Below are 25,249 nucleotides of genomic sequence, written 5' to 3'. Positions count from 1 at the left end.
AGACTGCTTCAGAGTTTCCTCCTGAAAATATGGGATCACAGGACAGAATCTCTGGAGGCAAAGGTAAAAATCCCCACCAAAGTAAAACTATCGCTTTGGTAGTGGAGAAGTCAGAAAAAACTTTCAGCAGGCCTGTTATGGTCATTTCCAATAGAAAAAGTGGTAACGACAGACACCAGCCTATGGGGATGGGGGGCACACCTGGGTCAGAACTATGCTCAGGGTATTTGGTACCGGTCAGAAGCAGAAAAGTCCTCCAATTGGAGAGAACTAAGGGCAGTGGCCTTAGCTTTGGATGCCTTCTTCGCAGACTTTCAAGGTGCCCATGTTCAAGTCTTCTCGGACAATGCCACTACCATAGCCTACTTAAATAGGCAAGGAGGCACAAGAAGCAAGACACTTCAGCTTCTCACCTCAGACATCCCAAACTGGGCAGAAAATCATTTGCTGTCCTTATCAGCGGTCCACCTCAAAGGTACTTTAAATATAGTGGCGGATTTTCTAAGCAGAAGACGGATTCAGGAAGCAGAATGGACCCTAAATCTGGAAATCTTCACATTGCTCATCCAAGCCTGGGGCCAACCACAAATAGACCTATTTGCGTCAGAAGAAAATACACAACTTTCGGTCTTTTTCTCCATTCACAGAAACGACAGTTCCCAGGGAACAGATGCGTTAATACAGCCTTGGAACTTCCAGTTGGCTTACGTCTTCCCTCCGTTTCAACTAATTCCATTGGTACTGAGGAAGATTCAGAAGGAGAAGGTGGAAGTAATAATTCTAATTACTCCATTCTTGCCAAAAAGGGCTTGGTTTACCACCATTCTTCGAATGGCAGTCAGGCCGCCTTGGCGGCTGCCGCTCCGGCAGGACTTTCTTCTACAGGGTTCGATATACCATCCGGAGGTAGCCTGTCTAAGCCTCACGGCGTGGTATCTGAAAGGCAGTTATTTAGACGAAAAGGTCTGTCTCAACCACTTGTAACTACCTTGCTTTTCAGTAGAAAGGTGGTTACCAGGAAGATCTATGTTAAATACTGGAAGGTCTACAACTCCTGGTGTCACTCGTCTAATAGAGTGGTGAGACATCTAGTGTCAATTCTGGAATTTCTTCAGAATGGAGCAGAAAAAGGCTTGTCAGTCAGTACACTTAAAGTGCAGATAGCCGCATTGGGAGTTGGATGTGAGAAGAACCTTACTACATTACCTTGAAGTGACCAAGGATTTTCGATCTTCAGATTCCTTGTTCATACTTTTTTCAGGGAAAAAGAAGGGCCACCAAGCGTCTAAGGCAGGGATCCTCAAACTACGGCCCTCCAGCTGTTGCGGAACTACACATCCCATGAGGCATTGTAAAACTCTGACATTCACAGACATGACTAGGCATGATGGGAATTGTAGTTCCTAAACAACTGGAGGGCCGTAGTTCGAAGACCCATGGTCTAAGGGGTCAATAGCTAGTTGTCTAAAAAACGCTATTCTGGAAGCCTATTCCCAAGCAGGGCTATCTCCCCCATTGGGAATTAGAGCACACTCTACTAGAGCTCAGGCCACTACATGGGCAGAAATAGCTGGTGCCACGCCAGATCAGATCTGCAAGGCGGCTACGTGGTCAAGTTACCTTACGTTTGTCCGTCATTACAGACTGGATCTTCTGTCAGCAAGCGATCAGGCTTTTGGCAAAAAGGTCTTGCAGACGGTGGTCCCTCCCTAAGTGGTAAGTCTCTGTTATCCTCTCAAGGTGCTGTCCTGAAAGACGATAAGGAAAAAGTGAAGTTAGACTTACCGGTAACTTGTTTTCCATGAGTCTTTCAGGACAGCAGCAACACGCCCTTATTGTTTTGAATATTATGCTGTGACTAACCATACTCTGATTATGTGTTCCAGCTTGGGCCGGAGGTTTCTCTACTACTACTGATGTAAGTGGAAGGAGCCTCCCTTTTAAGAAGTTTGATGGAGGTGTGTTTCCTGTCAAGTGGGTGAAGCCACGCTCTCAAGGTGCTGTCCTGAAAGACTCATAGAAAACATGTTACCGGTAAGTCTAACTTGACTTTTCTTGTAAGATGCGTAGGAGAGGTTGCAATAGTCTGCGTTTTTGAAGTGTGATCCATGAGAGGTCTGGATAGATCTGCACCGGGGAGTTGTCAAAGACTAGTTTGCGGATGGAGCGGGCTTTGCGCATAATGTCCTTTTTCAATGAGTAGGAATGCACTCGGCAGATGACGTCCCACGGCTTAGAAGCGGAACCTTTAGGTCGAAGGGCACGGTGGGCTCTGTCCATTTCAATATGTTTGTCCGTGGTTTCTCCCAATAGGTCATTAAACCACGCCTGCAGTGTGGACTGCAGGTCTTCAGGGTCTTCCGTTTCAGGTAGACCTCGCACACGGATATTTTTATTCCTTTGGCCCTTGTTGTCCAGGTCCTCGACTTGGCGTTGCATGTCTCGTAGCATGAGGCGATGATCTGAGCCCTGTATTTGGGTTTGGTGTAGCGCTAACTTGGTCTCCTGTATTTCCACCCTGTCAACTAGGTGTTTAAGGCCAACATGGAGCAATCCTCCTTGGTTGGGATGGCTTGTATATAGAACTGCCACAGGGGGGGTGAACCCCTCTGTCCTGGCCTTGAGATGGATAGGAGGATGGGGGTTGTGGGTGGTATTCCACTGCAGGGATACCTTGAGCTTGGGGGGAGGCCTTGATGGTGGTAGGTCCCAGGGCTCAGACCATGACGTAGCGTGAGGGGTCAGCGGTGTAGGCGCCAGTGGGTCACCCCTTGGAGGCTGCGCCTGGGCTAGTGCCACCTGGGCATTGGAGGGGGTGGTCACTGCATGTCCCTTGGAAAAGCTTTGCTCCCTGGCATGTGAGGGCCTTTGGGCCTTGGGTAAGGTTGGGGCCGGCCAGGTGGTAAAGTGAGGCCCACTGCCTCCGGCAGGTTCCGGGCCTGCCCGTGGATGCATGGGGCCCGGGAGGGCCAGAAGCTCCTCCACTGCATCTGAGGGGGTGGTAGAGAGAGAGAGCCAGTCTCTTGGATGCCAGGGTCTGATGCTGCTCATAGTAGTCTGGGGAAGGTCTCCGTACACTGCGTGTACTGCGATGGAGGCTGGGTCTCGGCCTTCTCTCCATGTGGAGTGACTGGGATGTGGGGAGAGGGCTACGGGTAACAACGCCTGCTGGGACCCGTCGGGCATCAGGGCCACACACACGTGCAGAGGCGAGCTGTTCCATTGGTGGATGTCGGCTCGGTCGAGATGGTGGTGTGGAAGCCCGATAGCGGGAGGCTGTGTTGTCCGGCGCCATTTTGTCTTTCCTGCCTGGCGGCACGTCGGGCGATTTTAAAGTAGTCCCTGAAGGACGTAGATGAGCCCAGCGGTGGTTGGGACGATCCCCTGGCTGAGGAGGATCGTGTGGTATGTGAACCGCCCATGGATGGGTGAGTGTGGCCCCCAAAATTTGGCCTGTTAGCTGCGGGCTGGAGGAGAGCTCTGTCATAGCGTTTGTCCAGGTCGGCTTCCAGTCACGCCCCCGAAAATGTTTTTCTTGAAGCCGAACTCCAGGCATGAAGAAACCCTACTGCTGAAGCAGAATAGTGCTCACCTTGGAGAATGTAATGCTTGTTATTGTTCTGCCAGTGCTATGGAATCTTTATCCTAAGTCACCCTGATGCCAATAAGGATAGCTCAACTTACTTTCAAAAAGATCAGTTGCCAACTGCCTGCTTCATATGAGCAGTGTGACTTGTCACCCCACCAATGCTTATAGTTCTTTTCACAGGTCAGCACAGCAAAGTGGTTGCTGGATCTTCACTGCTTCACCTTTCAATCAGCAGCAGATGTCCTTTTTCATCATGTAAATTGGCTCTGAAAACCATATATGATCCCAAGACATACCAGACCGTACTGTATTTATGTATGTGTGTGATTATGTTATTATTACCTTGTATATCCCTGTATGTTGTGGTCGTTCAGGTGCTTATCAAATTATTTTTCTTTATCGTACATCACGGGACACAGAGCGGCATTCATTACTATATGGGTTATATGGAGTACCTTCAGGTGTAGACACTGGCAATCTCAAACAGGAAATGCCCCTCCCTATATAACCCCCTCCCATAGGAGGAGTACCTCAGTTTTTCCGCCAGTGTCTTAGGTGTTAGTCATGGTTTAGCTTGCCTCCACATCCTTGGGATTAGGTGAGCTAACCGGTTCTGTCCAAAAAAGCCTCAGCGCTAAAGTGGTCAGTAACCGGACCCCAAACCCTTGGGGTATAGCCCATAATGCTTTTCTTTTTAGAGAGCTGGACCCTGGGCCCAGAACTTAGAAACCTTTGGGTGCCTAATGTTTCTGTTGCCAGAGTGCTATATGGGCCCAGGACAGTGGATCCTTCATAGGAACCCAGGGCCTGAAGGTCTAGACATCCCCACCGAGATGGGGGAAGATTGGGCCTCTTGCTTGGCAAAGTCCTGCGGCATGGAGCAGGTAAGTGAGGGGAAAACTTGCGGAACTTGGTTCTTAGCAGGTTTTTTCTGGGGGGTCACAGGGAACATGCCTAAAGTTATGCGCTGCATCTGGCAAACTAGTCACATATCATAAAGATAGGATGGCTCTATATGTATTATTCCCCATAAGATGTGACCTCCCTTGTAGTGTTGGAAAAGCATTGAGTGGGGCCTGTGTGATATAAAAGTATATGTGTGTGTCAGAGAGCTGTGCTTACCTGCAAGCCTCCAGGCGATGCTCCATTCAGTCTTCCTCCTCACGGCCTGCAAAGCAGGCAAAACGCTGACCTCCTCATGGTTCCAGGCTGCAGTTTGCTGGAGCAGAGAGGTCCCTTCCTCCCAACCCCACCCCCCCCCTGTCGGGAGGGGCATTTCCTGTTTGAGATTGCTGGGGGGGAAGGGCGGGTCAGTGGCTTAAGGAAGGGGCGGCCCTTCCTTGTTTGTTCCATATAGCTCATTCAATACTTTGGAACTGAGGAGGAAAGACCAGAACGGCAAGCACGGGGCGCCGAGGACACACAGTGGCCAGAAAGAATATTGCAGTCTTCAGAAAGACTGTTTTCAAGCCTAGGAATAGGCTGTTTCTTTTCCATCTCATAGTTTTTCTTGCAATACTACTCAGGGGGACAGAATGTTTTTTCTTTCCTAGATTTGAAAAAAAAAAAAAAAAAAAAAAAAAAATTTTTTTTTTTTTTTTTTTTTTTTTTTCAAAAAAAATCTTGTGTCATCTAGGGGAGAGGAAGCATTTTTTATCCCCCAAACAGGTGTTTGGGCATTTAACTATTTATAAGTCCCAGGTACCAATAAGTAGCAGGTGTACCTCGGTATTGTACCATGGCATCAAAAAACAAGGGTACAAGAGGTGGGGATTCCCCCAGAGAGTCTGAGGTCTCGGACAAAGCTATGCCGCTGCTTTCCCCACAGGGAGCCTTGGGGCCATCGGGATCTGGGGCTGGAGCTGACGCGGGTCAGTCCAACCCTAAGATGGTCACGGAGGAGGTATTACTCACCTCTTTAAAAGAGATGCAGAAAAGCATGGGTAAAATGATAGCCGCAGCTATGCGGGGCAGTAAGCGGAATAGATCTCCGTCGCCCGAGCGCGGACCCTCAGAAGAGGAGGTCCTTTCCTCAGGGGAATTGGACGACCTCTTGGACAAGGACCAAGTAGGTTCAGGGATCGAAGATCCGGATACAGAGGAGTCTGGGGCAGTCTCCCTGAGGGAGAGCTGGTGGATTCAAGGATTGTCGGACTTGGTCCATAGGGCATTCAACTTGCCAGTACCAGATCTCCAGGTATCGACGGTTTCAGCTTTGGGCTCACTGAGGGCGCCTCAAAGCAATGCTGTGTTTCCGATCCATCCTCTATTAGAGGGAGTTTTGTTCCAAGATTGGAACAAGCCAGATAAGATCTTCTTACCACCTAAGAAGTTCTCTGTCCTATATCCTATGGAAGAAAAATTTTCCAAAAGATGGGCTACTCCTGCAGTGGACGCAGCCATCTCATGTGTTAACAAATCGTTAACATGCCCTGTAGAAAACATACAGGTGTTCAAGGATCCAGTTGATAAGCGCTTGGAAGCACTACTTAAGAACTCCTTCACTACTGCAGGGGCAGTAGTACAGCCAGCTGTGGCTGCGATTGGGGTCGCTCAAGCATTATCGGATCAATTTAAGCAGATGCTTAAACTTATTCCTGCCCAGCAGGCAGAAGAATTTTCGGATGTCCCTAAGGCCATATGTTTTACGGTAGACGCAATCAAGGATTCTATCCAGCAAGCGTCACGTTTATCGTTATCCCTTATCCATATGAGAAGACTCTTATGGTTAAAAGGCTGGAGGCTGAGCCCCCATGCAAGAAGCTCCTGGTAGGGTTCCCCTTCCATGGAGGACGACTCTTCGGAGAAGACCTAGATAAATACATTCAGACCATTTCAAACGGCAAGAGTACTCTCTTGCCAACTAAGAAGAAGGTTCAGGGGCCTGCGTTTAAACGACAGTATTCCCCTGGGCAGGGGCCCTCTAATGCCAAGCAGTATCGACGGCCTCCTGCAAAAGCAAACTTCGGCTTCAACAGCAAATCACAAGGACAGGCTGTTAGAGGCAAAAGGCAGTGGTTTCGCAAACCAGCAAAACCAGCCCCCAAGCCAACCTTATGAAGGGGCGCCCCCACCCACGAAGGTGGGGGGAAGGCTGCGACTCTTTTCAGAGATTTGGGAAGCCAGCATTCCCGACGAGTGGGTACGGTCTTCCGTGGCCACAGGCTACAAATTAGATTTCCTAAGGTTTCCTCCTCCTCATTTCCAGGAGTCGAGGATTCCAAACGATCCGCCTCGGATTCCGGCCAGTCCTGGAACAGGGGCTGGGTTTCTACTCCAACCTATTCATCATCCCAAAATCCAATGGAGATGTCAGGCCAATTTTGGACCTAAAAATGGTAAATGCATATCTAAAGATCCGCTCATTTCGGATGGAATCTGTGCGGTCAGCAGCTGCCACACTCCAGAAGGACGACTTCATGGCGTCCATAGACATAAAGGATGCCTACCTTCATGTTCCAATTTATCAGCCACATCAAAGATATCTACGCTTCATGGTGGCTTCGCGTCACTTCCAATTCGTGGCGCTTCCCTTCGGGTTGGCTACGGCCCCCCGGGTGTTCACGAAGGTCCTAGCTCCGATCCTAGCCAAGCTAAGGATCCAAGGGGTCACGATCCTAGCATACCTGGACGACCTCCTAGTCATAGACCACTCGTCTCCCGGCTTGGAGCGAGCAGTGGCCCTCACGGTCCAATACCTCGAGAGGTTCGGCTGGGTCCTAAATCGAGAAAAGTCAGCTTTCCAGCCCACAAGGCAGTTGGAATATCTCGGCATGAGATTAGACACAGAACAACAAGGAGTGTTCCTACCTCTGAGGAAGGTAAAAGCCATCAAGGAATTAATCCTACTGGTTCTAAGCAAGAAAGAACCGACTATTCGCCTATGTATGAGGTTACTAGGCAAGATGGTGGCCACGTTCGAGGCGGTACCATACGCCCAGAGCCACACTCGCATCCTACAGGCAGCCATCCTGTCAGCATGGAGCAGAAGGCCACAGGCCTTGGATATCCCGTTGCCGCTCTTATCAAGAGTCCGACAAAGTCTGTGTTGGTGGTTAGACCCTCAGAATCTACTGAAGGGGAAGTCTTTCAGCCCAGTGGCTTGGAAGATAGTGACCACAGACGCCAGCCTGACGGGCTGGGGAGCAATTTTGGATGGTTGCACTCGCCAAGGTACTTGGGCAAAGCCAGAGAAGCAGTTGCCCATCAACATCTTGGAGCTCAGAGCTGCTCGACTAGCCCTCAGGGCTTGGACGTCAAAATTGCAGGGGTTCCCGGTGAGAATTCAATCAGACAATGCCACGGTCGTGGCATACATAAATCACCAAGGGGGAACCAGGAGTCAAGCCGCTCAGAGAGAGGTGAGCTTGATTCTCCTATGGGCAGAGGCGCATGTGCCCTGCATATCGGCAATATTCATTCCAGGAGTGGACAACTTTCAGGCGGACTTCTTAAGCCGCCAGACTCTATGGCCGGGGGAATGGTCTCTGCATCCACAAGTCTTTCAAGCACTCTGCCAAAGATGGGGAGTGCCGGACGTGGATATCATGGCATCGAGACTCAACAAGAAACTAGACAGGTTCATATCCCGCTCAAGGGATCCGATGGCCTGCGGAACCGATGCGTTGGTTTGCCCTTGGCATCAGTTCAAACTTCTTTATGCGTTTCCCCCGCTCCAGTTACTACCCCGCCTGCTGCGCAGGATCCGGGTGGAACACATACCAGTCATCCTGGTAGCTCCAGCATGGCCCAGAAGGGCATGGTACTCACTCATCCTAAAGATGGTAGTGGGAGACCCTTGGACTCTTCCTCTACGGCCAGACCTGCTATCGCAAGGTCCGATCCTCCACCCTGCCTTACGGCATCTAAATTTGACGGCCTGGAAGCTGAATCCCTGATTCTCAGGGGTAGAGGTCTGTCTCAGAAAGTAGTCTCTACCCTAATCAGAGCCAGGAAACCGGTCTCTAGGGTGATTTATTACAGGGTCTGGAAGGCCTATGTAGGCTGGTGTGAGTCCAAGCGATGGCTTTCTCGCAAATTTACCATCGATAGAGTATTAAGTTTTCTCCAGCTAGGAGTGGATAAAGGATTGGCATTAAGCACAATCAAAGGACAGATTTCTGCTCTGTCAGTGTGGTTTCAGCGGCCGCTGGCCACCCACTCGCTGGTTAAGACCTTCCTTCAAGGGGTCTTGCGTATTAGACCTCCAGTTAAATCCCCGCTTTGTCCGTGGGATTTAAATCTTGTTCTGTCAAGTTTACAGAAACAACCGTTTGAGCCGTTGGCTGAAATTCCTTTGGTTCTACTGACAAGGAAGTTAGTATTTTTGGTTGCCATAGTTTCCGCAAGAAGAGTTTCGGAGCTAGCGGCCTTATCCTGTAAGGAACCATATCTTGTTTTTCATAAGGACAGGGTCGTTCTCCGCCCTCATCCTTCCTTCCTACCGAAGGTCATATCCAGTTTTCATTTGAACCAGGATTTGGTATTACCATCCTTCTTCCCTAAACCTACTTCCAGAAAGGAAGGGTTGCTGCATACCTTGGATATTGTCAGGGCCATGAAGGCCTATCTTAAAGCTACAAAGAAGATCCGGAAAACAGATGTGCTGTTCATTCTACCGGATGGGCCCAAGAAGGGGCAGGCAGCTGCAAAGTCCACCATTTCTAGGTGGATTAAGCAATTAATCACTCAGGCCTACGGCTTGAAAGGGTTGCCTCCTCCAGTATCATTAAAGGCTCATTCTACTAGAGCCATGGGCGCCTCCTGGGCAGCACACCACCAGATCTCTATGGCTCAAGTTTGCAAGGCGGCAACCTGGTCTTCTGTCCACACGTTTACAAAATTCTACAAGTTGGACGTAAGAAGGAATACTGATACTGCCTTCGGGCAGGCAGTGCTGCAGGCTGCAGTTTGAGACCCTCGGATTCCGGGGGCTCCTCTTTTTTGAGTTAAATTTAAAATTTAAAATTATTTTTCTCAACTAAGTTGGATTTATTATGATTTGAGTATATCTCTAAATTAAATCCTTTTGTCTTGGAGATGTTCTCCCTCCCCTCATTGTAAGCATTGCTTTGGGACATCCCATATAGTAATGAATGCCGCTCTGTGTCCCGTGATGTACGATAAAGAAAAAGAGATTTTTAATACAGCTTACCTGTAAAATCTTTTTCTTGGAGTACATCACGGGACACAGAGCTCCCACCCCTCTTTTTTGAGGACCATTTTGGGAGGCATACTGCTTGCTACAAAACTGAGGTACTCCTCCTATGGGAGGGGGTTATATAGGGAGGGGCATTTCCTGTTTGAGATTGCCAGTGTCTACACCTGAAGGTACTCCATATAACCCATATAGTAATGAATGCCGCTCTGTGTCCCGTGATGTACTCCAAGAAAAAGATTTTACAGGTAAGCTGTATTAAAAATCTCTTTTTTTGAAACCATTGATGCCCCCGCTGAGACCACCGCCTGTGGAAGGGAATTCCACATCCTTACCGCCCTTACAGTAAAGAACCCTCTACGTAGTTTAAGGTTAAACCCATTTTCTTCTAATTTTAATGAGTGGCCACGTGTCTTGTTAAACTCCTTTCTGCGAAAAAGTTTTTTATCCCTATTGTAGGGTCACCAGTACGGTATTTGTAAATTTAAATCATATCCCCTCTCAAGCGTCTCTTCTCCAGATAGAATAAGTTCAGTGCTTGCAACCTTTCCTCATAACTCATAACCTTTCAGACTCTATTAGCTTTGTTGCCCTTCTTTGTACTCTCTCCATTTCCAGTACATCCTTCCTGAGGACTGTTACCCAGAACTGGACAGCATACTCTAGGTGCAGCCAGACCAGAGTCTTGTAGAGCGGAAGAATTATAGTTTTTTTTTTTTCTCTGGAGTTAATCCCTTTTTTAATGAATGCCAAAATTCTGTTTGCTTTCCTTTGCATTGCATGCCATTGCTGAGCCTATCTTCTACTAGGACACCCAGGTAATTTTCCATCCTTGATTCCCTCAGAGGTTCTCCCCCCAGTGTATAGATTGCATTCATATTTTTGCCACCCAAATGCATTATTTTACATTTTTCTACATTGAACCTCATTTGCCATGTAGTTGCCCTCCCCATAATTGTTCAGATCTTTTTGCAAGGTTTTCACATCTTGTGGAGAAGTTATTTCCCTGCTTAGCTTATTTTTGTTCGCAAATACAGAGATTGCACTGTTCACCCCTTCCTCCAGGCCGTTTATGAACAAATTAAATAGGATTGGTCCCAGCACAGAACCCTGGGGGACCCCACTACCCACCCCTGACCATTCCGAGTATTCCCCATTTATTACTACTGAACTCACCCTTGTAGCCAATTTTCAATCCATGTACTCCCCCTATGGTCCATGCCAATGGACCTTATTTTGTACAGTAAACGTTTATGGGGAACTGTGTCAAATGCTTTTGTAATATCCAGATACACCATGTCTACGGGTCTTCCTTTATCTAGATGGCAGCTCACGTTCTCTTTGAAGGTATTTTGCTAAGGGGAAGCTGAAAGATGTTTGTGTGTTTGTGCTTTTCATGGCGGTCAGCATCAACTAGATGCATTATGTATACAAATGGCTTCTTCTCCATTGCTTTAAAGCAGTTCCCACTTAAAAAAAAAAAACAAGTTGTCACAAGTTTGTATATGGGTGCATGAGTTCTACTAACCACCTATGTGGGTAAGGGCTAAATATAGAAGAGTTACACGTTTTATGTGTTCTGCTTCTGGCTTCTGTTGTAGCATCTTCAAATACAAAGAGACATGTGAAATACTATTAATAATAACTATACACAGAATCACATTGAATGGTTTATTAAACCTGACCGTGCAAAGTGTAGCAATCCTTAACAACTGGAAATGCTGCTTTTCACATTACGCTCATTAAGCCTGAAAGTATGGTAGGCTATCCTTGAAAGTAGAAAATGCTTCTAAATTTCAGCAGTGCTAAAGACTTGACTCACAGTTTGAAACATATTAGTACATGAACAGTTTGGCTTTTTAGTTTTCACTTTAAAAACAAATATTGAACAGGGAATTTTCACCTGATCTATGACTTTTGAATAAAAGTATTTGCTGGCATCCAACTAGATGATGTACAACTGCATTTCCCAGTCGTATAATACATTTTTAGATAACAAGATTTTCTTGACACAGGAAATTGAAGAAGACAAACGGAATGCCGAGAAACATGGCAAGGCAATTACTTCTCGCCGGGCTAAGCAAGACAACCTCACAATCACGATCACAAAGGCTCCTAATGTAAGACTAATTCACTTCTTGCTATCAGATTACCTGTATAGAAGTATAGCATAGCAAATTGTAGTAAATGAGATACCTGCGTTGTCTACCGAATGGAAAAGTCGTTATCCTTTAAAGTAATGCAGGCAGTCCCCGGGTTACAAACACAATATGTTATGTAGGTTTGATCTTGAGATTAATTTGTATGTACAGTAAATTGGAAAGGGTACATTTTTAAATGTAACTCTAGCGAAAAAAAACAAACTTTTTTTGGGATGGCCTAGGGAAGAGTTAACACATCTGTAACTTTTGTTGTGCAGTCTGTGCCCCTGTTCACTTTCTGTCCCAATGACAATTGGATTTTGAAAATTTGGGGTTGTGGTGGAAACAAGGATTGGTGATAAAGCTTCAGTGGGGACACCTTTTTCCCATGATAACTCTTACAGGAGTGATTTTCCCTTACTAGGGGTAGATTTCCTCTCACGCCACCTGTTGTCTCCTTCCGTTTGTAAATATGAGTCGTATGTAAGTGGGATATACAGTGTGTAACTCAGACTGCCTGTATATTGGACATTATGGGCCAGATTCTCGTACATCCGTGCAATTTTGTGCAGGCGTAACGTATCTGATTTACGTTATGCCTCCGCAACTTAGACGGGCAAGTGCTGTATTCTCAAAGCATTTGCTCTGTAAGTTGCGGAGGCGTAGCGTAAATCGGCCTAATTCAAATTTGGATCAGGGGGGCGTGTTTTATGTAAATCTACTGTGACCCGACGCGATTGACGTTTTTCCCAAACGGCGCATGCGCCGTCCGTGGAATTTCCCAGTGTGCATTGCTCCAAAGTACGCCGCAAGGACGTCATTGGTTTAGACGTGAACGTAAATGACGTCCAGCCCCATTCACTGAGGACTTGCGCAAACAACGTAACTTTTTCAAATTTCGACGCAGGAACGACGGCCATACTTAACATTGGTACGCTGCACTTATGCCTCATATAGCAGGGACAACTATACGCCGGGAAAAGCCTAACGTAAACGTCGTAACTTTACTGCGTCGGTCGGGCGTACGTTCGTGAATTTGCGTATCTAGCTGATTTACATATTTTGACGCATAAATCAGCTTACACGCCCCTAGCGGTCAGCGGAAAATGCAGTTACGATCCGACGGCGTCAGAGACTTATGCCTGTCGGATCTAATGGATATCTATGCATAACTGATTCTAAGAATCAGGCGCATAGATACGACGGGTCGGATTAGGACTTACGACGATGTACATGGCGCTGCTCCGTCGGAAGTCCTTTCAGAATCTGGCCCTTTAGGTTTACCCCTGATTTCTATTGTTTTATTATTTCCAAAAAAGGTAATAATGTGTTACTCTACATTTTGGGGTAGATGTCTGTGTGTTTAAGTATCCAACAACTGCATATACCTCTCAAGTACTGTGTGATTAAATCTCTGTACCAAACTCTTGCCACCAGGTACCACTATTGTAATTGTGCCTTAGTTTTCTATTACAGCACATATAGACTCGGGAGGAGTTAGAATCCATATTTACTTTGGTGGGAGAACTCTGGCAATAAGATCTTGCTGTCAAAGCTCATAAAGCTCAAAAGTTGACTCCGGCATCTAGTATTCACACATACAATTGTTTTTGGAGGTCTGACCACCATAATTTTTTAATTGTGGATAATACATTTTGGTTTACCTCAGACAGACTGATATGAATTGTTACGTATGAGAGCTATGGTATATTTAAATAAGAAAGTGATAGAACTGTCAGTTATTACAGAAAGAGCTCTGTCTCTGATGTTTTTTATCTGCCCTAGACAAATGTTCTGTTCTTGGGTAAATACTCTGACTACTGTACATTCTTTTGTTTTGTCCTTTAGCGTTTTGTCTTGGCATTTCCCATTCTTCTAATCCCTCTGTATAAAAATTATATAGGGATTAGAAGAATGCCAAAAAAAGGTCTGGGAGACACTTTGGGAGCTATGGCTTGGGTACATCACAAAGCCAAATGTTCTCCTCCAGGCCAGTATTTCTGCTGAAGACCAGACACTGCCTAGAATCTGCATCTCTTGGAAACCTATACATATCAGTGGTGACACAGAATATCTATACCGGCTCCTGGCAGTTTACAGAAATGTTTGATTGTCCAAAAATTAAAAGGCCATGAGGTGAATAATACAGGTCCTCTGTATACTTTCTGTTGGCTTGTGTCAGCTTTAGTTTTTTTTGGTAACCTCCACAGGCATTCCATCTTTAATGTCATATATTTGAGCCATATGGTGTAGGGTGGCATATATAATTTTCCTGGTTAGCAAATTAGTCTCCTAATGGGGGCCCAATGCTGTGGAAAAACTGTTGCCCTCTCACCTAATATAGGTCTTTAACCACTTACCCCCCGGACCATATTGCTGCCCAAAGACCAGAGTACTTTTTGCGATTCGGGACTGCGTCGCTTTAACAGACAATTGCGCGGTCGTGCGACGTGGCTCCCAAACAAAATTGGCGTCCTTTTTTTCCCACAAATAGAGCTTTCTTTTGGTGGTATTTGATCACCTCTGCGTTTTTTATTTTTTGCGCTATAAACAAAAATAGAACGACAATTTTGAAAAAAATGAATATTTTTTACTTTTTGCTGTAATAAATATCCCCCAAAAATATATAAAAAAAACATTTTTTTTCCTCAGTTTAGGCCGATACGTATTCTTCTACATATTTTTCGTAAAAAAAATCGCAATAAGCGTTTATTGATTGGTTTGCGCAAAAGTTATAGCGTTTACAAAATAGGGGGTATTTTTATGGCATTTTTATTAATATTTTTTTTACTAGTAATGGCGGCGATCAGCGATTTTTTTTTTTTCGGTATTGCGACATTATGGCGGACACTTCGGACATTTTTGACACATTTTTGGGACCATTGGCATTTTTATAGCGATCAGTGCTATAAAAATGCATTAGATTACTATAAAAATGCCACTGGCAGTGAAGGGGTTAACACTAGGGGGCGGGGAAGGGGTTAAGTATGCCTGGGTGTGTTCTTACTGTGGGGGGGGGGGTGGCCTCACTAGGGGAAACACTGATCTTCTGTTCATACATTGTATGAACAGAAAATCAGCATTTCCCCTGCTGACAGGAACGAGAGCTGTGTGTTTACACACACCGCTCCCGTTCCCCGCTCTGTACCGAGCGATCGCGTGTGCCCGGCGGCGATCGCGCCCGCCGGGCACACGCACGGGAGTCGGGGGCGAGCGGGGGGCGCGCGCCCCTAGTGGCGGCTAAAAGGTAGGACGTCCATTTACGTGGTCTCGCCTAGGAGAGCCACCTTGTGGACGTATAATGACGGTGCGGCGACGGCAAGTGGTTAAAGAAGGATCATCTTGTAAGGCTTTTTAGAACACCTGAAACATTGGTAACAATGTTTATTAAAGTGGATATCTATTGTCAAGAAGGCAGATACATCAGGCCTTATGTGACCTCCAGAGCCTTATTTGGGGTGTTAATCCGATCCCCCCATAGGGCAAAGCGGAGAAAAGACAGGGCGGTCCCTGCCCAGTGTGCGGGGACCGCCCTGTCAGCCGACGGTTCAGCAGGGATTTTACGGAGCCATCCCCGCTGAGCTTACGGACACACGGAGGCGGATCATTACTGATCCGCCCCGTGTGAAAGGGCCCTTATATCTTTTGTAAGTGTCAGTGGCATTCCCTGGGCTGTCTCGCACATAACTGTCCCATCATGAACATTTGAGTGCCTAATACAGCAATTAATATTCTCTTATAGTTATCTCAAAATCAATAAAACCATTTTCTTCTTTTAGGAAAAGCATTTGACTTGGTAGCTAGCATTAGTGGGTTACCTATTTTTTTGCCTATGAGGCTGTGTGGTATAGGAGCATCAGTAGCAACAACTAGCATGGGTTGTTTTTTAAAGGATGTTGCCACAAAAAGTAACAATAAATGGGAGGAAGGCTGAGATACATGTGTAGTGTGATTGTAAGATAGTGGTAGTTTTGTCTTTGGAGAAGAGAGATAAATGGAAGAAATCAGAGTTTAAGCTTTTGGGAAAGTTGACCCTGGTCTTATTACTAAGTCATACAAAAGAAAAAAACAAACAAATAAAATCTGAACTTGTCTACCTTCAAATGCACTTACAAATCTAAAGCCTAGGTTTACCACCACCATTTATACAGCTTCTATGAATAAAACGCAAACATTCCTTTCAATCATCTGTCTGTCCTCCATTTATAGATCGTGTTTCATTCATAGAAGCTGTAGTACGGCCTCTATGATTGGAGAAGCTTGGTGAAAAAGGGCAGGCATAGTCTGTCACTCTTGATGAAGGCCTGTGACAGCTCCTCAGTTCTATTAAAGTGGATGTAAACCCTCCATACACTCAGTGAAGAGAACGGCCTCAGATGATACACTGAGATAAAAACAAACAAAAACATATCTCTGTACCTGTACATCTACTGTCTTCACATTTATATACTGTTAAGAAAGTTCAGACCTGTTAGGAAATGTTTTCTTCCTGTTTAACACAGAGTGTGATGTCTGGGCATACAGCCAAGATAGCTAACATTTCTGATTGGAGGAAAGGCACACACCCCCTCTCCATATTGGCAGGGATTTTCAGAGGTGTTTTGTAACAGGGCCAGCTCCCTGCTAATCTATTTATAGCAACCTCCTGGAAAGAAATTTCTAGAGGCCCTGCCTGGTGAGAAGTCATTTTCTGCCCCTCACCCCGCTTTTCAGCTCGCTGGCTGCACGGGAGAAGAGGTAAGAAGTCAGCACCCCCTGCTTCTCAATTTAATGTAAGATGTCATTTATTTCCGACAGCAGAACACCCCCCCCCCCCACCCGCTTCTCAACTTTAATGTGACATTTGCTTAGGGCCCCAGGGAGGTCAGGATCGACACTGCTTCTACTAAATACAATTAATAATATGTGTGTAGTGTTTCCTTCCACAATTTATTCAAAACAAATTAAAAAAAATGACTGTAGTGGAGAGACAAATCTCCTATAAAGAATAACGAGCATAGTTGCATGGAACAGCCCAGGATCCAGAACTGTCCTGCTGGAGTGGAATTGCACTTTTCAAAGGCAATTTCCAGGTATTACAGCTGGCCAAGGTAACTGCAAGAAGATTGGGACTTTTCCTAAGCAGCGTTCTGATATTGCTAACTCACTATTTTTAACTGTAAATCACACTGAAAATTGATGCTACATGTCACTCTGATCAATCGTGTACATTTACCTTGTTTTAGAAATGGAAGTTAGATGAAATATAGACCTAACTTTTTTTTTGTTTTCTTGGTTTTGTAGGAAAAAAGAGTTGTAAGTGAGAATTGGAATAACTCTGACAGCGAAGAGGAGCAGAGATTAACTGTGCAAGTGGGAAGAGAAGTGCAGCTTGCTGTTACGGTGGACAGTAAAGTTGAGGTTAGCTGCAGTAATTTTTTTTTTTTTTGCAAATTGATGTTAAACTACTTTTAGGCCCCTTTGATAGCCGCGGTGCCACATTGATTTCAATGGGCAGGAGCAGTATACACACCGCTCCAAAGATGCTGCTAGCAGGACCTTTCTTTTACCGTCCTGCTAGTGCACTGCTCCAATGTGAAAGCCCTCGGAGCTTTCACACTGGAGAGACAGCAGTGGCTGTTTCAGGTCGGTTTGCAGGCGCTATTTTTAGCGTTATAGCGCCTGCAAACCGACCCAGTGTGAAAGGGGTCTTATTGTATTGCTAATAGATGCATGCTGTTTGTGGAAGCATGTTTCATTTTTCTCCTTCAACCATTTAAGATAGGTCTCAAACTAGCGGCCTTCCAGCTGTTGCAAAACTACCAGTCCCACGAGGCATTGCAAGGCTGACAGTATGACTCCCACAGGCAGAGGCATGATGGGACTTGTAGTTTTGCAACTGCTGGAGGGCCACCAGTTTGAGACCCCTCCTTTAGGAGCTCAGGCCAACAGAAAAAACAGGAATATTAGTCCTTGCTACAGCGTTGGATTTTGGTGTTCCTAGGTCCTAGCCTTGCCAATACCACTATACCATAACATTGCATGCTTACTTGCATAGTAATTACAGACGTTCTTTGGAATCCTTCAGTGGAAATTAACCAATACGTGGCTGTGTAATGACCTGTTATGTATGTGATTGGACTGATCTTTGGCAGCATTGTAGAACAGGAGAAGGAAGTGAAATGTAGGGACCAGGTGGTATATTTGACAAGCCAGGACAAAAACACTGGATGTGGGAGTAGTGTTGAATTTTGGGATTTTGCTTGAGGTGTGAGGTGAGGGACTTTTTTGATTTTAGTGTAAAAAAATATTTTAAAGTGGTTGTCAACCTGAGACATGAAATGTGAACTATGAATTTCTCTCTATAATGTGTACTTGTGTTATTAGGAACACTAAAGCCCTGTACCCACGATCGGTTTGTCTGATGAAAACGGACCGATGGACCGTTTCCATTAAACAGACCGATCGTGTGTGGGCCCCATCGGTTTGTTTTCCATCGGTGAGAAAAAATAGAACATGTTTTAGATTTTTCCTATGGATAAAAAAACGATAGAAAAAAACGATTGTCTGTGTGGAAGTCAATCGGTCAAAAATCCATGCATGCTCAGAATCAAGTCGACGCATGCTCGGAAGCATTGCACTTAATTTTTCTCAGCACGTCCTAGTGTTTTACGTCACCGCGTTTGGACACGGTCGGATTTTTGACCGATGGTGTGTAGGCAAGACTGATGAAAGTCAGCTGTCCGACTTTCCGATATCCGACGAAAAAATCCATCGGATTAGATTCCATCAGATATCCGATCGTGTGTACAGGGCTTAAGTATCTTTCAGATCTACTGCTTTGTTCCTCTGCTATGTGCATGAGTCACTTCTCACAAGTTTTCCTGAGATCAATAGCAAAAAGGTGATGGGGGTGAAGGGGTTGTTCCTTCCAATCAGCTAACGGAGATCTCACTGAGCTTTGCAGAGTTTTTTTTTTTCAGCTCTCCTACCCCCTTTTATACTGACATATTGGACAAGCTTTATTATAATTCTGGACTTTGAGCAGATGTAGAGAAGACTGCAGATAAACAGAAACAACTTATGTAGGAGGATTTGTTTCATCTTTGTGTATCACCTGAGGCCAGTCATTTCACTGGGTATATGCAAGGGTTTACAGCTACTTTAATGTCTTTTTCCTCTTTTCTTTATTACTATAGTGGACCATTAAAGAAAATGTACCTTCTCCTTTCTTTGTGGATGATATAGCTACATATACTTAGTAGAAATTCCATCTCTGCCGTTATGATTTAAGCTCTGCTCATGTCCTCATTACTTTCTTTCTAAACCTGTTCTTGACCCTTCTTGGTCACTGATTGCTTGTTTTTGGTTAGTATATATTAGTATTTGCAATGTTTTTTTCTTTTGCAGGGAAAGAAATTAGTCAATAAGAAGAATGAGCAAGACTGCATACTGGTGACAAACAAAGCTTCTAATTGGACTATGGAAGAAGTGGATCATCTGTTTTCATTTGGTAGAGGACGTCGTATGCAGATAGCAATTGCAATGGAACAAGTATGTCTTTCTTAGGCCTCATGTACACTGCTGCTGGTAAACAGACGTTTTGGAGAAGTTGAGCATTTTTTTCAGCTGCCCCTGAACTCTCCTCTGTTATGTTATCAGTACATGTATACAGGGTCGTTTATAGTCGTTTAGAGGCTTTTTTTGGAAAGCAAAAAAATTAGTTCAGATGCGGAGTTGAGAGGCATTTCAAGCTCTAAATGCGGCAAGTCGCGTTTTGTATACCATCGTTTTTAGCTATTTAGGTACTACTCTCACCTTTTTTTTTTTTTATATATAATTCCTTTATTTACCAAATTAAGCTGCAAGTCACAGCCAAAAATAACAAGGTATACAATATCTCAAACAGGTAACAAATAGGTACACGGAGGTCAAGTCCGAATACAGCAAGCCCAGCAGTGCACAAAACATGCGGCCATAACAATAATGTGTCTGTAAAAAAAAAAGTTCATTGCATCTAGCTAGGATGTCCATCGTGCGTTAATAAAGAAGACCATGGCATATACACTTTATGGCATAAAACCGTAAAATAAACTAAGACAAATGTATAGTAAGACAAAATTACTACACTCACCTTTTAATTTAAACAGTAAAGCCCTGTACACACGATCAGTCCATCCGATGAGAACGGTCCTTCGGACCGTTCTCATCGGTTAACCGATGAAGCTGACTGATGGTCTGATGTGCCTAAACACCATAGGTTAAATAACCGATTGTGTCAGAACGCGGTGACGTAAAACACGACGTGCAGAAAAAAACGAAGTTCAATGCTTCCAAGCATGCGTCGACTTGATTCTGAGCATGCGTGGATTTTAAACCGATGCTTTTGCATACAAACCATCGGTTTTGACCTATTGGTTAGGCGCCCATCGGTTCAATTTTAAAGCAAGTTCTCTTCTTTTTTTGACCGAAGGATAACTGACCGATGGGGCCCACACACCATTGGTTTGGTCCGATGAAATGGTCCTTCAGTCTGTTTTCATCGGTTTTGACCGACCGTGTGTACGCGGCCTAAGACCTGTCAGTGAATAATTTCAGTGTAGAAGACCAGCCACACACATCAACCCCATTAATTCCAACAACACTTCGATCCGAGGGAACATTTTAGTGTGTCTTAAAAATTGTTGTTACTCTCACAATCAACGGCAGTAAAAATGTTTCATGGTTTATTCAAACTATTTATTAATGAATTAAACCTGACTAACAAAAATTGTAAAACACAATGACCTAGAGTGTGTCATTTTTTTAAAACCATGAAAACGCTATAAAACTTCAGATTTCAGTGTATGATGTCTCTACACAGAATTTTAGGGGAAGATTTAATAAAACTGATGCACACAGAATCTGGTGCAGCTGTGCATAGTAACCAATTGGCTTATAACTTCAGCTTGTTCAATAACCCCTTATTCACATTGGAGCAATTTGTGCAAGTCGCAGCCTATTGGCAGCAATGGCACTGTTCCAATCGGTGCAACGCTGACTTTGCTGATTTTCGAGTGTGACTTCAATAGATATCTGTGCATTAGGCCGCACAAATGTCTTTCAAGTAGCATCTGAAATCACACCGACCTGCTACTTTAACCAGTTCCCGACCCCCGCATGTACATATACGTCCACAATATGGCACGTACAGGCACATGGGCGTACATGTACGTCCTCGCCTATTAGCGGGTGGGGGGTCCGATCGGGACCCCCCCCCCCCCGCTACATGCGGAGGTCGGGTCCGCTCGGGGAGCGATCCGGGACCACGGCGCGGCTATTTGTTTATAGCCGCTCCGTCGCGATCGCTCCCCGGAGCTGAAGAACGGGGAGAGCCGTGTGTAAACACGGCTTCCCCGTGCTTCACTGTGTCGGCGCATCGATCGCGTCATTCCCTTTATAGGGAAGACACGATTGATGACGTCATTCCTACAGCCACACCCCCCTACAGTTGTAAACACATACTAGGTGCACCCTAACTCCTACAGCGCCACCTGTGGTTAACTCCCAAACTGCAACTGTCATTTTCACAATAAAGAATGCAATTTAAATGCATTTTTTGCTGTGAAAATGACAATGGTCCCAAAAATGTGTCAAAATTGTCCGAAGTGTCCGCCATAATGTCGCAGTCACGAAAAAAATCGCTGATCGCCGCCATTAGTAGTAAAAAAATTTTTTTTTATAAAAATGCAATAAAACTATCCCCTATTTTGTAAACGCTATAAATTTTGCGCAAACCAATCGATAAACGCTTATTGCGAGTTTTTTTACTAAAAATAGGTAGAAGAATACGTATCGGCCTAAACTGAGGAAAAAAAATGTTTTTATATATGTTTTTGGGGGATATTTATTACAGCAAAAAGTAAAAAATATTGAATTTTTTTCAAAATTGTCGCTCTATTTTTGTTTATAGCGCAAAAACTAAAAACCGCAGATGTGATCAAATACCACCAAAAGAAAGCTCTATTTGTGGGGAAAAAAGGACGCCAATTTTGTTTGGGAGCCACGTCGCACGACCGCGCAATTGTCTGTTAAAGCGACGCAGTCCCGAACTGTAAAAACACCTTGGGTCTTTAGGCTGCATATTGGTCCGGGGCTTAACTGGTTAAAATCGCACTACTTCAAGTGAAGTAGCACAATTTCAAAGTAGCATCATTGTGAACCAGGGCTTAAAGGGTCACTAAAGGAAAACATTTTTTTTGCTGAAATGACTGTTTACAGGGTATAGAGACATAAAAGTTAACTGATTCCTTTTAAAAATGATTAAAAGTAGATCAAAATCAATCATATAATGTGCATCTAGTTTCACTTTCACTTTTTTAAATCAAAAATAAGTTTATTATAGCAATACAAACATATAAATATACACAGACAGATCAATGGAAAGTGCATCAAAATGGTAAAGGGAATATACTAAGTGTACTCCCACCGTGGCAAACATTCAAGACTTAAGTGATGCCGAACACACATTAAATGAACAAATCATTATCTACACTTCAAACGTATAGAAGGATGGATATGACATTATAATTTACTTTAACATACAAGGTATTACCACATTAGCTCAGTCTGACTGTGTATTTCCATAGTAACTTTTTAACTCCGGATGTAGAAAAGATAAAACCAAATAGAGATAGGGAGAAAAGAGAGGGAGGGGAAAGAAAGAAAGAAAGAAAAAGGAAAGAAGAAGAAGAGAGAAAGAAAGGATCTTTATCCCTAGGACTGTGGTCCTTAACATGTTTCCATCCTCCACCTGTTGTAGCAGAGGTTAATGTGGCATCCTCACTCTTCATACCCCACCATTGTTACAATTACACCCCTCAATATTGAGTTATCATCATTTATTTTAAGGTGTCATCCCTGTAGCAATCTATCCCTCACTAGTTGAAGAGGTCCCAATCCTGGGGCATCTAACCATGGCTGCCATAGTGAATAAAACTTTTTCGAAGCACCCCTGTGTTGGTACGTTAGTTTTTCACGAATTAATAAATTATTGACCTGTTTCACCCATAGTGTGCCCGTTGGTACCCTCGGCGTGATCCACACCTTCGCGATCTCCTTGCGAGCCAGGTAAAGCAACCGTAGCACCGCAGTGTGACCATTTGGTGACAGGTCAGGTAGCTCCAGAACGCCTAGAAGGCAGACCACTGGGTCAGTAATAACTGGTATCTGAAATACCTGGGCTATAGTCTCAAGGACATATTTCCAGTACCTAAAGAGTTTCGGGCATTTCCAGAACATGTGCAAGAGATCCCCAGTGTGCGCATTACATTTTGGGCACAAAGGTGTCTCTCTAAAGCCCCATTTATGTAACCTAGCCGGGGTTCTGTATACCTTATGCAACAAATATAAGTGGGAAAGCCTCTGTGATGCCGAAACAGATACTAGTGGGGCGGATGTCAGACACAGTTCCCATGCTTCACCATCTATAGGTCCCAAATCCCGTTCCCACCCTCGTCTGCAGGGGAGTTTACTTGCATCATGTGTAGATTGGATCAATCTTGCATAGACCCTTGATATCATGCCCGCCCGGTCATCAGCAACGAGCACATCTCTCATCAGAGGGTGTACCGCTACCGCTGGTCGGGTAAGTCTGTTTTCGCATTGTACAGCGTGTCTCAGTTGCAGGTATTGGTAAAATTGGGAGTTACATAGACCAAATTCCTCTTTTAGGGTCGCAAAGGATTTAAGTATAGTTCCAGAGAACAGCTGGGCGACATAATGTATGCCCAACTCCTCCCAGGAGCCAAATCCCTTCAATTTAAGAAGTTCACAATAATATCTATTCCTCCATATTGGGGTAAATTGGCACATTGTCTTGATCTTAAAGATGGTCCTTACATATTCCCATAACTTATTTAGTAGACTAACTGTGGGTAGTGCATTAGGGAATTGAGTAAGGCCTGCATCTAGATACACCAGTGCTGGAAGGGTTGAGTCCACTGGGACTATTAGTGATCTTATCGGGTCAGATTCGTCCGTTATTCCCCAATTAGCAAGTTGCTGGAGCTGTGACGCTATGAAATAAAACCGAGAATGCGGAACTGCCATACCTCCCTGATCTTTTGGTAATTGCAAAGAATGCAAACTAATGCGGGCCGATCCCCCCCCCCCCATATCAACTCTCTGAATTGAGAATCTATACGGGTAAACCATCTGTGAGTGATCCAGATCGGGGAGTTGTGAAAAATATATAAAAGTTGAGGTGCCCATATCATCTTAATTAAGTTAACTCTTCCGGTCACGGATAGAGGCAACTTTCTCCAAGCTGAGCATTTCAGCCGTAGTTTCTGCATCAGTGGAGATAGGTTTTTGTCAAGGTACTGGGACGGACTTGGCGTGACCTGTATGCCCAAATAACGGAATTCATCTACTACTGCAATGTCCTTCGCACAGTCCGGCAGAGGGCCTGGCAGTGGGTCTAGAGGCATAATAACTGACTTGTTCCAGTTAATACTGAACCCCGAAAGCCGACCAAAGTCAGCAATCAGGCCCATTACATTTTGCAGGGAGCTTGCCGTGTCCCCCAGATATATCAACGTATCATCCGCATAAAGGGAAACCACATCTTTTCTGGGACCTCTCTGAAACCCCGCTATATCCTGCCTGTTTCTAATGTGGATGGCCAGTGGCTCAAGAGCCAGGGCAAACAACAGGGGCGACAAAGGGCACCCCTGCCGAGTGCCCCTAGCCAGACAGAAGGGTTCCGACACCTCTCCATTAATACGCATTCTCGCCGACGGGGAGCTATACAATAACTGCACCCATTTCAAAAATGAGGGACCCACCCCAAATCGGGTTAGAACTTCCCAAAGGTACGGCCACTCTACACTGTCGAACGCCTTAGCGGCGTCCAACGATAGTATTGCCCTGTTACCTACATTGTCCGGGGGGATTTGTAAGTTCAGGAAAAGTCTGCGCAAATTCTGAGATGTGGATCTCGTCGGAATGAACCCAGACTGATCTCTGTGTATCACTTTTTGTATACAGCTAGCCAACCTGCTAGCCAAAATCCTGGCCAGCAGCTTGACATCATAGGTTAGAAGTGAAATCGGTCTGTAAGAGTCCGGAGACGAGGGTTCCTTTCCGGGCTTCAACATGACCACAATGAGTGCCTCATTCATGGAAGGGGGGAGAGACCCTGTTTCGAATGCATGATTGTACATTTTAAGAAGAACGGGGAGGAGTTGAGTTGAGTATCTTTTGTATACCTCAGAGGGTAACCCATCAGCCCCGGGTGCCCGACTATTTTTCGAATGGGCCAGGGCCTCAAGTAATTCATCCTCAGTCAGAAGAGCATTAAGAAGGGCAACATCCGAAGCAGACAAGGATGGCACAGGATAC

General features: G+C 45.0%; 1 protein-coding gene across 5 annotated transcripts in view; it reads left to right on the top strand.

Annotated features, from left to right (window-relative positions):
- The window catches only part of CCDC9B (coiled-coil domain containing 9B), a 160,324-nt gene that overhangs the window by 22,088 nt on the left and 112,987 nt on the right, over positions 1-25,249 (top strand). For all 5 annotated transcript variants that reach the window (XR_005744822.1, XM_040333625.1, XM_040333622.1 and 2 more), the window contains exons 4-6: positions 11,762-11,866; positions 17,171-17,287; positions 19,277-19,420. Coding sequence is in view for 4 of the 5 variants with exons in the window: in XM_040333625.1 (XP_040189559.1) it covers positions 11,762-11,866; positions 17,171-17,287; positions 19,277-19,420 (366 nt within the window). In the remaining variant the exon portion in view is untranslated. The remainder of the gene's footprint in view (positions 1-11,761; positions 11,867-17,170; positions 17,288-19,276; positions 19,421-25,249) is intronic.

This window comes from Rana temporaria, chromosome 13 (genome assembly GCF_905171775.1).
Source record: "Rana temporaria chromosome 13, aRanTem1.1, whole genome shotgun sequence".
Taxonomy (NCBI): Eukaryota; Metazoa; Chordata; class Amphibia; order Anura; family Ranidae; genus Rana; species Rana temporaria.
The sequence above is the reverse complement of the archived record's forward strand: the minus strand, read 5'-3'. Positions and strand labels throughout refer to the sequence as shown.